The sequence below is a fragment of the Podarcis raffonei genome, chromosome 4 (assembly GCF_027172205.1).
Source record: "Podarcis raffonei isolate rPodRaf1 chromosome 4, rPodRaf1.pri, whole genome shotgun sequence".
NCBI lineage: Eukaryota > Metazoa > Chordata > Lepidosauria > Squamata > Lacertidae > Podarcis > Podarcis raffonei.
The window spans coordinates 16,260,763-16,272,834 of NC_070605.1; the positions used below are offsets into that span (position 1 = coordinate 16,260,763).

A 12,072-nucleotide genomic window follows, 5' to 3' on the forward strand; every position below is an offset into this window, starting at 1 on the left:
CCACACCAAGCATAGAAATGCACTAGGCTTCTGCAAGGGGCATGGAGCTCTCCATCCTACTTCTGCCAGCCCCTACCAAATTGGTAAAAGTGACTGGCCTGCAAGCGATTTTGTGGGCTGGTGTTTAAGCCTGGATTAGTCAGCGAGGCTTCCAAATCTTTGAAGCAAAGTAAATAAATCCAGCCACACTGCTCTCTAGCACTCCTTCCCATAGTGCCTGCTGCCCTGTCTTTTTAGTGCGCCATAAAACACACAGTAGAGCAGCTTTCACTTACTCTGGGATACCAGGAGGGAAGCTGCAGCAAATAGCTTCAGGGGGAGGGGGAAGAACAGAAATTCGGGACCAGGGAGCAGGGGAAAGGCTTGTTAAACCCAGGCTCCACAATCCTGCAGTCCCACTCTGAATTGGGGGGGACCCACTTCTATAATTAACATAATAATTATGAAGAACACACACACACACATGAATGCACAATACTATCATGTCACATTGGCTCCCCAGAAATCGCTAGGAGGGGAGAGCATGAATCGACAGCCCTGTTCCAGATCAAATGACTCTGTCTGAAAAGGCGTCTCTCCGTTGTCTCAGCACTGCCCCCTTTAGGGGTGTTTTGTATTTGGGTTGTTTGCTTGTTTGGTTTATTTTTCTCAAAGCAAACCGATAAGAGCGGAGAGTGCTACCCATCGCGCCCCCCCCCGCCGTTTCCAAAAACTGTGTGCAATTTGTTTGGTGTTTGGTTGGAAATTCAGCTGGGAGCCAAGAGAGCACTAATCACAGGCCAAAGGCAGCAGAAGCATTTTAGCGGCGCTAATGTTTAAATCATGCCCCCTCCCTACACACACACACACACACACACACACACACACACACACACGACTCCCTCCCTCACTGCCACCACACAGACATGCTGTCAGAAAGATCACTTATCACTCTGGAAAATGTCAGCACATTTCATTAGGCAAGAAATGGGATCATCTTAATAGATGGTCCTGGTTGCAGGCAGACCCTCAAACTGGTCCCCCCCCCCACCCTGGCATGGGTGGAGCTATCACCCTTACTCCGGGGTGGCACCACAATCACCCAGAGCTATTGCCCAATCATTTTGAAGGGGGATTGTGGGGGGAAGTATAAAAGCGGCAGCGCAACGTGTCCCTAGTTCCTGCTTCATGCTGTTGTGATGGACAACAAAAGAGGTTTAAAACTCTTCAAGGCAAATCTTTTATAAAAAAAAGTGTTATAAGCATTGATAACTGGAAACACTGGCCTGCAAGCACTCCGTTTGGAGAACAGCCTTTACCAAAGGTGTCATGAATTTTGAAGAAGCATGAACTCAGGGCAAAAAGGAGAAACGAGAACATTTGGCAAACCCTCACCATGATCAACGCCCACCTGGAAACCTATGTCCCCACTGTGGAAGGACATATGGATCCAGAATTGGCCTCCACAGTCACTTATGGACTCCCTGTTAAGACTGTGTTCATGGAAGACAATCCTACTTGGCTACGAGTGATCACCAAAGAAGATACAGACTGGTGGCAACTCTGCAAAGTTTCAGGTAGAGGGCCTTCTCATCCCTAGTGGAAGATGCTGAGGATTGAACCATCTGCATACCAAAAAGGATGTCCTACCACTGAGCTATAGCTAGTTCCTTCCATAAGGCAAATGAAGCTGTGTTATATTGAGCCAGGCCAGCGATGAGTCCAGCCTACTGTTGTCTACTCTGACTCAAAGCAGCTCTACAGGGTCTTAGGCAGAGAGAGGTCTCTAACTGTCATGCTACCTGAGATACTTTAACTGGGGACGGCAAGAATTGATCCTGGACTTCTCTGCGCACAGAGCGTATGATCTACTCAAGCTGTGGCCACTATCCGATTATTACATGTGAAAAAATCTGCCCGTCAGATGTTTTGGACTCCTATTCCCATCAGCCCCAGTCAGTGTGGGTTCAAAACATATGGAGGGCACCAGGTTGGGGAGGTCTGGTGTGGAATCAGAGGGCACTACTGCTCATATATCAGCCTGCATTGCTCCAAAGATTTCACATGAAGTTTCACTTGGGCAGCCCAGAGTAGGTCTTGATCACTCAATACCATATTCAAAGGAGGGGTCTGACACGTTGACTTGGCATCTAGTTCAAATAGAGAATTTTGCACTTTGATATTCTCTTTTGATCAGCTTGTGAGGAATTTTTTCATTGTTTCCCTCCTGCTAACTAGCTTTGAAATGAGGCGGTCCTTTGTGGGCTCGGTTTCCTTGGAAGCACTGGAGACTTCTTGAAAGATCTGCTTTATTTACAAGCATGCATGTTGGGAGAGTGGGGGCAGTGAAAGCGGGCACCCATTGGGACTGGTAGGGAAGCCATTGACAGGCGGAGCCAGCTGACTTAGATTTTATCCCCTTCCTGTGTCCTGCTGAGTTGTACAAGGGCAAAACTTGAGACTTAGGGAGAAGGAAGCTGGCATCCAGATAAACCCCCTGGGCTGGTTGTAAGTAAGAAGGCAGGCAGGTGAGGGCTGGCTGGAGGCAGAATCAAGAACAGGTGAGCGTCCAAGTTGAAAGTGCTACTCAGTGCTTTCTTTCTGGGAGTATGCAGGGGTATGCGTACCCCTAAACATTTTGTGACTCTAACAGGAGAAGAAACTAAAAACAAAATAAAATTTAGTTTCTTCTCTAGCACGGTGAATCGTCAGTTCTACTGCTATCCCTGATGGCAGCTTCATTTCCTTTACTGGTGTTTCCTGAGTCTCAGATGGAAGCGGGCGTTTAATGTGTGAAGCAGTGTGGAATGTGGATGTGTGGTGTTTTACTGATGAAAGTTTGGCCAATGTGGAAGTTAACTGTGAGCTGTCAGCTGTGTAATATGAGATAATGTTCTTGGTATTTTTGTCCATTTACTGTATTTATTTCCCCCGATTTGAACTATAAAATGGTGATTTTCTTGAGTCAAAATGAGAATACCCCTAAACAATTTTTTTAGGAAAAGAAACACTGGTTCTAGTTTGCAAAGCGGAAGCAAACAGCATAACCTTGGAGCATTCATGGATACTTACTGCCAGCCAGATGCAAAATGCAGAACTGTGTGTCTTGCTGGAATTGCTTAAAACAAGCAATTGGGTGACACCTGGCTTGAGAGCAGTACATGTGAAAAGGATCTAGGAGTCTTGGTTGACCACAAACTTGACATGAGCCAACAGTGTGACGCGGCAGCTAAAAAAGCCAATGCAATTCTGGGCTGCATCAATAGGAGTATAGCATCTAGATCAAGGGAAGTAATAGTGCCACTGTATTCTGCTCTGGTCAGACCTCACCTGGAGTACTGTGTCCAGTTCTGGGCACCACAGTTCAAGAAGGACACTGACAAACTGGAACGTGTCCAGAGGAGGGCAACCAAAATGGTCAAAGGCCTGGAAACGATGCCTTATGAGGAACGGCTAAGGGAGCTGGGCATGTTTAGCCTGGAGAAGAGGAGGTTAAGGGGTGATATGATAGCCATGTTCAAATATATAAAAGGATGTCACATAGAGGAGGGAGAAAGGTTGTTTTCTGCTGCTCCAGAGAAGCGGACACGGAGCAATGGATCCAAACTACAAGAAAGAAGATTCCACCTAAACATTAGGAAGAACTTCCTGACAGTAAGAGCTATTCGACAGTGGAATTTGCTGCCAAGGAGTGTGGTGGAGTCTCCTTCTTTGGAGGTCTTTAAGCAGAGGCTTGACAACCATATGTCAGGAGTGCTCTGATGGTGTTTCCTGCTTGGCAGGGGGTTGGACTCGATGGCACTTGTGGTCTCTTCCAACTCTATGATTCTATGATTCTATGATTCTAAGTCTGCCTATTTTATCAGCTCTCCTTCTCTGCATTTTTTGCCCTTCATGCTCAGAGGCAGTTTTAGGGTAGCATAACAAGTGTGGCCATATTGCATGTCACGCTGCACGGGGCACCACCACAATGCTGTAGAATGGAACATGAGAGGCGGGGGTCCTGGATTTTAGTGCCACACAGGGTGCCACTGGAAATTGAGAGCCCAGAGTCCGCCACTGTTCACGCTCATGTGAAATGCAGGTTTCCAGCCTTCATCCGAGCACCTGAGATGCATAGAGAGTAGCTGTCAGGAGCTCAGCCTACACTCGAGTAGGACCCTGGCAGAGACACATGCCCGACTGGCATGTTCTCTCCCTCCTGGTCAATCGTTCAGGAGCTTCATTAGCTTTCTTCTGCCCGAACATCACAGCGACCGATGCCAACAAACATCGGCACACTTAGGGATCCGCAGAGTCTTCGCAGCTTGTGTAACAGACCTCAGCAACTCAGCATTTTGGCTAATCTACTTTATTTCCATATAAACACACACGGAGTACTGCAACATGGCTCCCTCTCTCTCTAGCATCAGACAGCAAAGAGAAGACAAATAAAGGACAATAATCCCACTTCACGGAACACAGTAACACAAACGTCCTGTCTTCGTCACTTTCCACTTTGTGGAGTCAAAACATACACCATCATGTGAAAGACAACAATCCCATGACTGCAATCATGGAGCAGGAATTCTAACAGTAGCCACCAGCTGTCAAGGCTTGTTAAGAAACAAAGTATACACAGAGATTATTACAACTGTACAAGCCATTGCATTTGAACGGGCATAAGACAGAAGCTCTGTTTGGGGCATTGTTTAGTGTTGTGCGAGGAAGAGAGTGGGACTGTACCGCATTCCCCACTCACCTCCCTTGTTGGAAGATGGTCTGAAGAGGGAGGTTCTCAATCCCTGGAAGAGCCTATCCACATAAAACAGGCTGCCTCTGTTGATTTTCTCCTTCAGTGCATGGGTAGCAGTGGAGGTGGGTGCTGACTGGGACACAGCAGTGCGGCTGCAGTCTGTGGGGACAATTCCTCCCTCTCGTGGTTAATTAATATGTGGTTAATTGAGTGAGGAGATGATGCTTGACTAGAGTTTACTTTTCAGTTGGATGACAAGTGGAAACCACAACTCAACCATGGTTTCCTTTTCTGGTTTTCATGCAAACTATGGTTTATAGGATGTGGGTGGCGCTGTGGGTTAAACCACAGAGCCTAGGACTTGCTGATCAGAAGGTCGGCGGTTCGAATCCCCGCGACGGGGTGAGCTCCCGTTGCTCGGTCCCTGCTCCTGCCCACCTAGCAGTTCGAAAGCACGTCAAAGTGCAAGTAGATAAATAGGTACCACTCCGGTGGGAAGGTAAATGGTGTTTCCGTGCGCTGCTCTGGTTCACCAGAAGTGGCTTAGTCATGCTGGCCACATGACCCGGAAGCTGTACGCCGGCTCCCTCGGCCAATAAAGCGAGATGAGCGCCGCAACCCCAGAGTCGTCAGTGACTGGACCTAATGGTCAGGGGTCCCTTTACCTTTACCTTCATGGTTTATACAAGCCATGGTTTGTTGGGCTCAGAGGAATGAGATGCTTTGCTGGGAACAAGGAAGTTGCAGGGGGAAGTAAGAGACGCATTTATTTATGACAAAATAATGGTTTGGTGTTTGCATCTGAATTGAGCCTTTGTTTTGAAAAGGAATAGCCAATATGGTTGCTTCCAGAGGTTGTAGGACTACAGCTCCCATAGGTCATCCACTGGAATGGCCAATGGTCAAGGATGATGGGCCTTGTAGTTCAGTAGCATCTGGAAGCAACCATATTGGCTATTCCTCATCAAAACAAAGGCTCAAGTCAAATGCAAATACAACCCATTATTTTAGATTTAGATTTTAGGTTTAGATTTTCCTGGTGTGATTGCATGGTCATTTTATAGAATGCTGTTGTTTCTAATTTATCCCAAAGTGCCGTGTGGTTTTGCCCTTTGAAGGTAGAACTGGGACAAACCACAACGGCATGAACTATTTTGCACAATCTCATTCCAGAAAAAAAAACCTGCTTTTGTGGTCCTGACTGTGAAGTAGTACCACGGGGATTAAATAAAATGTCAATTAATTAGAATTGACAGTGCATCAGAAACATCTCCCTGGAGAGAGGTGTCTGTGGGTTTAACTCGCAGTAAGGTGTGACAGGAAAGAATAGGAATTAAAATGTCAAGCTAAAATAAAAGATTAGGAAGAGGACTTTAGCCACTGGGATTTCTTCTGGCTGTGGCGGGAGAGGAAAATAAAGGTAATTGAGAAGAGAAGTGTAGGAGAGGGGGAGGGGGGAATCCCCCGTATGGGGGGGGGGACGCACATTCAAAATGGTGCGGCTTATTGCAAGTGTTATCTGCATTGATTTAATTAACATTAACGGGCATAAACAGCCAGTTTTTGGAAAGTAATTATGATTTCCTTTCACGCCTTTTAGAGCAGGTAACTATCAGCTGGAGAGCTCAGAAGTGGGCCTGTTGTGAATATGATTACAGATGCAAATATTTCATGGAAGATGGAAATTGGGAGCAAAGGAGGGGAAGCCAGGAACCGATTATGAAATCAACTCCCCTGAGCTTATGCACTAATGGAACCTTTAACCCTTAGACTAGCAGCCTCGTTTCTTTATGGCATAAATGGGCAGTTGTTTTCCTGAGATTTTGCTGAGATTCCTGCATTGCAGGGGGTTGGATGAGATGAACCTTGTCGTCCCTTCCAGCTCTGCCATTCCATGATTCTATGATTCTGCCAAGGGCTTCACACACTTGAGGACCATCTGTTGGGGGTTCTGTGCCAGCAGTAGGCACGGCTAGGAACGGGCACACCAGTCCGTTTCAGTTCTCCAAGTTTCTCATTGTTCCAATCTCAACTTCAGTTCTTTTCAGCAGCAATCTGTGGAATAGTTCACAAACAACTCGGAACTCGAACGTTGCAAACCCGGAAGTAGGTGTTCCAGTTTGCGAACTTTGCCTTGGAAGCAAACATCTGGCGTGGCTTCTGCGGCTTCCGATTGGCTGCAGAATGCTCCTGAAGCCAATCAGAAGCTGCGCCTCAGTTTCCAAACGTTCTGGAAGTCGAACGGACTTCCAGAACGCATTCTGTTCAAAAACCAAGGTATGGCTGTATGTATTTCTTAATGTATTGCTTGGTTGGAGAATTCCATTGCCATGTTTGGGCATGTGAATTGCAAAGGTGTTTTGGTTTTGTGTGTTGCTTTGAGAAGTGTGGATCAGGAAGTTCCTCATTACAACACAAACATAACTGAATTTCTTCTTCATCACTAAACAGGGCTGAAGATGGCAGTGGAGCCAAAAGCTGGTGGGGCCATCTCATTTCTCTCTCTTTCTGACACACCCTCATCACTCTCTTTAACACCCCTTCTTGTCATTTTTCTGACCCTCAAGACTCCCCAGTGCACTTAAGAGCACAAGTTGTAATACTAGGGTGTGTCATTTTAGGGGTGAAATTTAATTTGTGCACATTTATTCAGTGAGGGGTCTTAAAAATATGTGTTTTGGGGTGAGAGGAATTCAAATCTGCCATTATTTGTTTGTGATCGGGCAACATTTAGCTTGGTAAGCCTACATTTGACGAAGGAGCACATAAACTGCTTTCTGAAAAGCCAAAGATATTAATTTTCCCGTCTGAAAATGTCGCGCTAAATAAATAAATAATATCGCTGCAAATACTTGGCGATCAGGTTTTAGCGACTTCTATGCTTTTACACACATTTCACTTGCAGAGCGAAACTAAATTATATTAATTTAACCAAAGCATCTTTTGAATTCCTAAATCATGGTGTGTGTTTTTAGCACCCCTCATTTTTTGGACATTGAAAGCTGAAAAATGCAACACACCCTATTGTAAAAAGGGTATTCGCTGATTGGCGCTCCTACAAGCCCTGAACTCAAGTCCAGTTTCCTCCTAGTCAAATGTACAACTTGGCACATCAAGAACTTTGCAACTGTAAGGTGGAAGCAACACAGCTGTAGGAACCACTTCACTGTGAGAATTTCGCCCCTTTTAGAGCTTCAGATTGCCCAGTTACAGTGGTACCTCGGGTTAAGAACTTAATTCGTTCCAGAGGTCTGTTCTTAACCTGAAACTGTTCTTAACCTGAGGTACAACTTTAGCTAATGGGGCCTCTCCCTGCTGACGTGCTGCCAGAGCACGATTTCTGTTCTCATCCTGAAGCAAAGTTCTTAATCTGAGGTACTATTTCTGGGTTAGCGTAGTCTGTAACCTGAAGCACCTGTAACCTGAAGTGTATGTAACCCGAGGTACCACTGTATTTCCATTTCTTCATGTGTAACCAAGAGCATTTTCTCCCTTTGTGCAGCCAACCCCTTCCAGAATTTTTTGGTGCCTTATTTGGAGCAAGCCCGCCAGATCTGGCCTTGGCTGTTGGGAGCGGCTGTTGTGGGAGCCATTATAGCCACGTTGGTTGCTGGAGTCATCTCTCTCGGTTGTCGAAGGAAGAAAAGAATCTCGGAGGAGACACAACCTCTGCTCATGGAGAGCGAAGATTATCAGCATGTAACGTATCAGTCACACTTATAATAGCTGCCAAGCCCCAGTGGCTAAAGTCAAAGCCATCATGATATGGGTGGTTCACTATCAAATGCCCACAATGCATTTTCCAAAGTTTGATGGTGGCCAACACAATATTGGACCTCAGCTTGGGGGAGCCATGGAGTGTATAGGGTATTGAACCCCATTTCCCACCAACATTTTCCCAGTCAAAATGCCTTCCACTCCAAGCAGCTAATAGCCAATGTCATTAGCTGCCTTTACTTCAGCAAGATAGCTATTAGCAACTCAGGGGAAAATTTGGTCAAGAAAATGAGTTACTTCCTCATGCCCTCCTGATCCAAGCCCACACATGACAAGAATGGTATCTTTGTGCTCTATATCCATTTTCTGTGTGTCCATTGATAAGTCTGCTCCATGCCATTTTCCCATAAGTGTGTGGGGTTTTTTAAAAAAAATAAATCAAAATAAATGCACATAAATTCACTTTATTTTTTATCTTTAAAAAACAACAAGAAATGCATTTCAACCAATAGCATGTACGTTTACGTTCCTTTTGTGTGTGAGAGAAAAGTTTTTACAATATTCAGAGAGATACAAAGGTCCAGGAAGTACCAATAAGGATGGTTTCTTTACAAATCCAGACCAAAGGAAATCATTGAGCATCCCTAAGAGGTAAAGGGACCCCTGACCATTAGGTCCAGTCATGGGCGACTCTGGGGTTGCGGCGCTCATCTCGCTTTATTGGCCAAGGGAGCTGGTGTACAGCTTCCGGGTCATGTGGCCAGCATGACTGAGCCATTTCTGGTGAACCAGAGCAGTGCACAGAAATGCTGTTTACCTTCCTGCTGGAGCGGTACCTATTTATCTACTTGCACTTTTGACGTGCTTTCGAACTGCTAGGTGGGCAGGAGAAGGGACCAAGCAATGGGAGCTCACCCCGTTGCAGGGATTTGAACCTCCGACCTTCTGATCGGCAAGTTCTAGGCTCTGTGGTTTAACCCACAGCGCCACCCGCGTTCCTTGAGCATCCCTGCCCCGTGATTAATTTTAAGCTTAGGAAAGAGATCAGGTGTTACTATCACATGGCTGCCATATCACGGCTACAAATGTACTTCAGTTCAGTCATGAAATACAGAACTGTCTCTGAGTTCTCTTAGTTGCCATATTTCACCCAAAGAAATTTTGGAGGAAATTTCAAAAATCCAGACTTTTTGTTGATTTCCTGAAATCCCTACCCCCCACCAGACACTAATTCCGTCCTTGAGATCCCGGACACGTCCAGGAAAATCTAGACATTTGGCAACCCTAGCTTAGCCTCCCGGACAAAATCACAGTGAAGCTCAAACAAATGGGTCTGCAAGAGTTCTGAAATTCTTTTCTTATTTAAACATTCCAGTGGCATTGCCAGTTTGACGAGGTTTGCTGCAAAGCCACAAACAGTTTCCTGACTGTTAACAGACGGGGAGGGTGGGGGGGGGAGAATATTCATTGCTTCATGAGCACTTTGTCAAAAGCTTCTCTTTATGGTGATCAATTTTCATAATGCTGGAGCTCTCTGCCAAGCCCACTCCCGGCAACTGCCGCAATCAATATGAATAAAAGCAGGTGGCTGCAGAACCTTTTAATCTCAGCGGCCGAGCCGCACAGAAAGTTTTCCTTGACTTCACAGACTGTTAATAGGTAGGCGCAGTGAAATCCGTACCTGAACCCATTGTATTGGCAGGCTAAACCAGTCATTCAGTGGGAAGTGGCAATGGGGTGAACTGGTGTGTGTGTGTGTAAATCAATGTGCCAAAGGCATCTCTGAACCAAGAGATACGAGCAGGGAAGAAAATAAATGACTGCAGTGTGTAACTTGGAGCAGAGCAAAAGAGACTTCGAGAAATACTGGCATTTTCTGGATAAAGTTCTAGGGTGCTTCTGATAAAACATTTTCAGATTCTTAAAAGAAAAAGGGGAAAGCATTTGACCTTGCTAGGCAGCTCCCAATATCAAAACAACTTACGGTTTTTACAATGGCAGTAATTAAAACCAATTGCATAAAATTGCAAAACACAGCAGAGCAGATAAAATCCCACAAAAGGAGGATGGAGTTGGAAGAAGTAAATGCCATCAAATGTCTGAGCGGACACACCGGTTTTTATTAGGTACCAAGAAGACACCAAAGTATGTCTCTAGGAAGGAGACGTCCCAGTACCCGGCAGGTCCACATATATGCTCATATCTTCTTTTCAGTCAGTTTCTTGCAGTTTTCTGATCACTGCAGGTCAATAGGTGGCTTGGCACCTCCCATTTCAATGCTGCACAGTGCCCCCAATGTTACATCACTCTGAGGCATTGTGGGAAATTGGTGGCTCCCAGAGCCAGCTGCCCAATGATGGCTGGTGTTTTTGCTGCTGCTGCTGCCCCCACCAGGAAAGTCCAGTGATATAGGAGAGGGGCTTCATGGAGGGCACCTTGCCAGCACTCCCCTCTCAAACCCTGCCAGATAGGGAGTTCTGCTAACAGAAGGACAACCATGTAAATGCCCCTGTCCCTTGCAGCCACTCAGCTTACTTCGTAAGTAAGGGTAGCTTGATAAAAACCTCAGATGAATGAGCTAATGCTCAGGCAGACTTGGATGGGAAGATGCAATGCATCACACAGTGTGGTCTTAGACCTTGTTGCAGTCATGGCTGGTCCATAAGGGAAAGCACGGCTCTTCCCCATCAACCTCAGCCTTCCCTCAGCCAACCTTCCCTTCGTACTTATAGCCAACTGTGAGGTTCTTCCCCTTTAGTCTCAAAAGAGAGGAGGATGGGGTCGGGTGGTGGTGTTTCTATTATGTTTAATGTATGTAGAGTTTGGTGTCAGCGTTGCTTGTGTTGTTCACTTGTGTTCCTTTGGTGGTGAGAGAGGTTGGGGTTGGCCTAGGGTGTGATTGTTTGCTTGCGATTGGCTGTGGTGATCTTTGTTTTCGTGTGTGAATACGAGGCACTACAAAAAAAAAAACAGAGAGGAGGATGGGGAGAAAACAGGAATGAGTTGGCTCTGCTCTTGCGCCACCTACTGTTGGCCTCCCTCCTTTCTGCCCTACCAGGCACAACTGGTGTGTTTAACTTGTTCCCGACATTTTCCAAGTCTTCCCAGGTATATCGTTTATTTGTATTTATTTTACCAATGAGATTTCTTCCTCTCCCTTCACTGTAAGAAGCCAGGGTAGGCTACAAAAACAAGACAGACAGTTATAAGAACAGACAAAACAGTTGCAATTATTAAAAAGTGTTGTGTTGACCTTTAAAGCCCTAAATGGCTTCGGCCCAGTATACCACCCTCATCGTTCAGCCTGGACACAGAGGTCCAGCTCCAAGGGGCTTCTAGTGATTCCCTCACTGCAAGAAGTGAGGTTATAGGGAACCAGGCAGAGGGCCTTCTCAGTAGTGGAACAGCCTCTCACCAGATGTCAAGGAAATAAACAACTATCTGACTTTAGGAAGACATCTGAAGGCAGCCCTGTTTAGGCAAGTTTTAAATGTTTGATCTTTTATCGTGTTTGTAATATCCTGTTGGGAGCCACCAACAGTGGCTGGGGAAACCCATCCGGATGGGTGAGGTATGAATAATAAATTTATTATTATTATTATTATTAAACACCCAAGTCTTACACAGAGCAAGTCCCACAA

At 45.8% G+C, this 12,072-nt stretch overlaps 1 protein-coding gene across 1 annotated transcript in view; it reads left to right on the forward strand.

Annotated features, from left to right (window-relative positions):
- The window catches only part of TYR (tyrosinase), a 55,840-nt gene extending 46,986 nt beyond the window's left edge, over positions 1–8,854 (forward strand). Inside the window, exon 5 of the mRNA XM_053385556.1 lies at positions 8,217–8,854. Within this exon, the coding sequence (XP_053241531.1) occupies positions 8,217–8,437 (221 nt within the window). The 3' untranslated portion in view covers positions 8,438–8,854. The remainder of the gene's footprint in view (positions 1–8,216) is intronic.
- Positions 8,855–12,072: the final 3,218 nt, after the last annotated feature.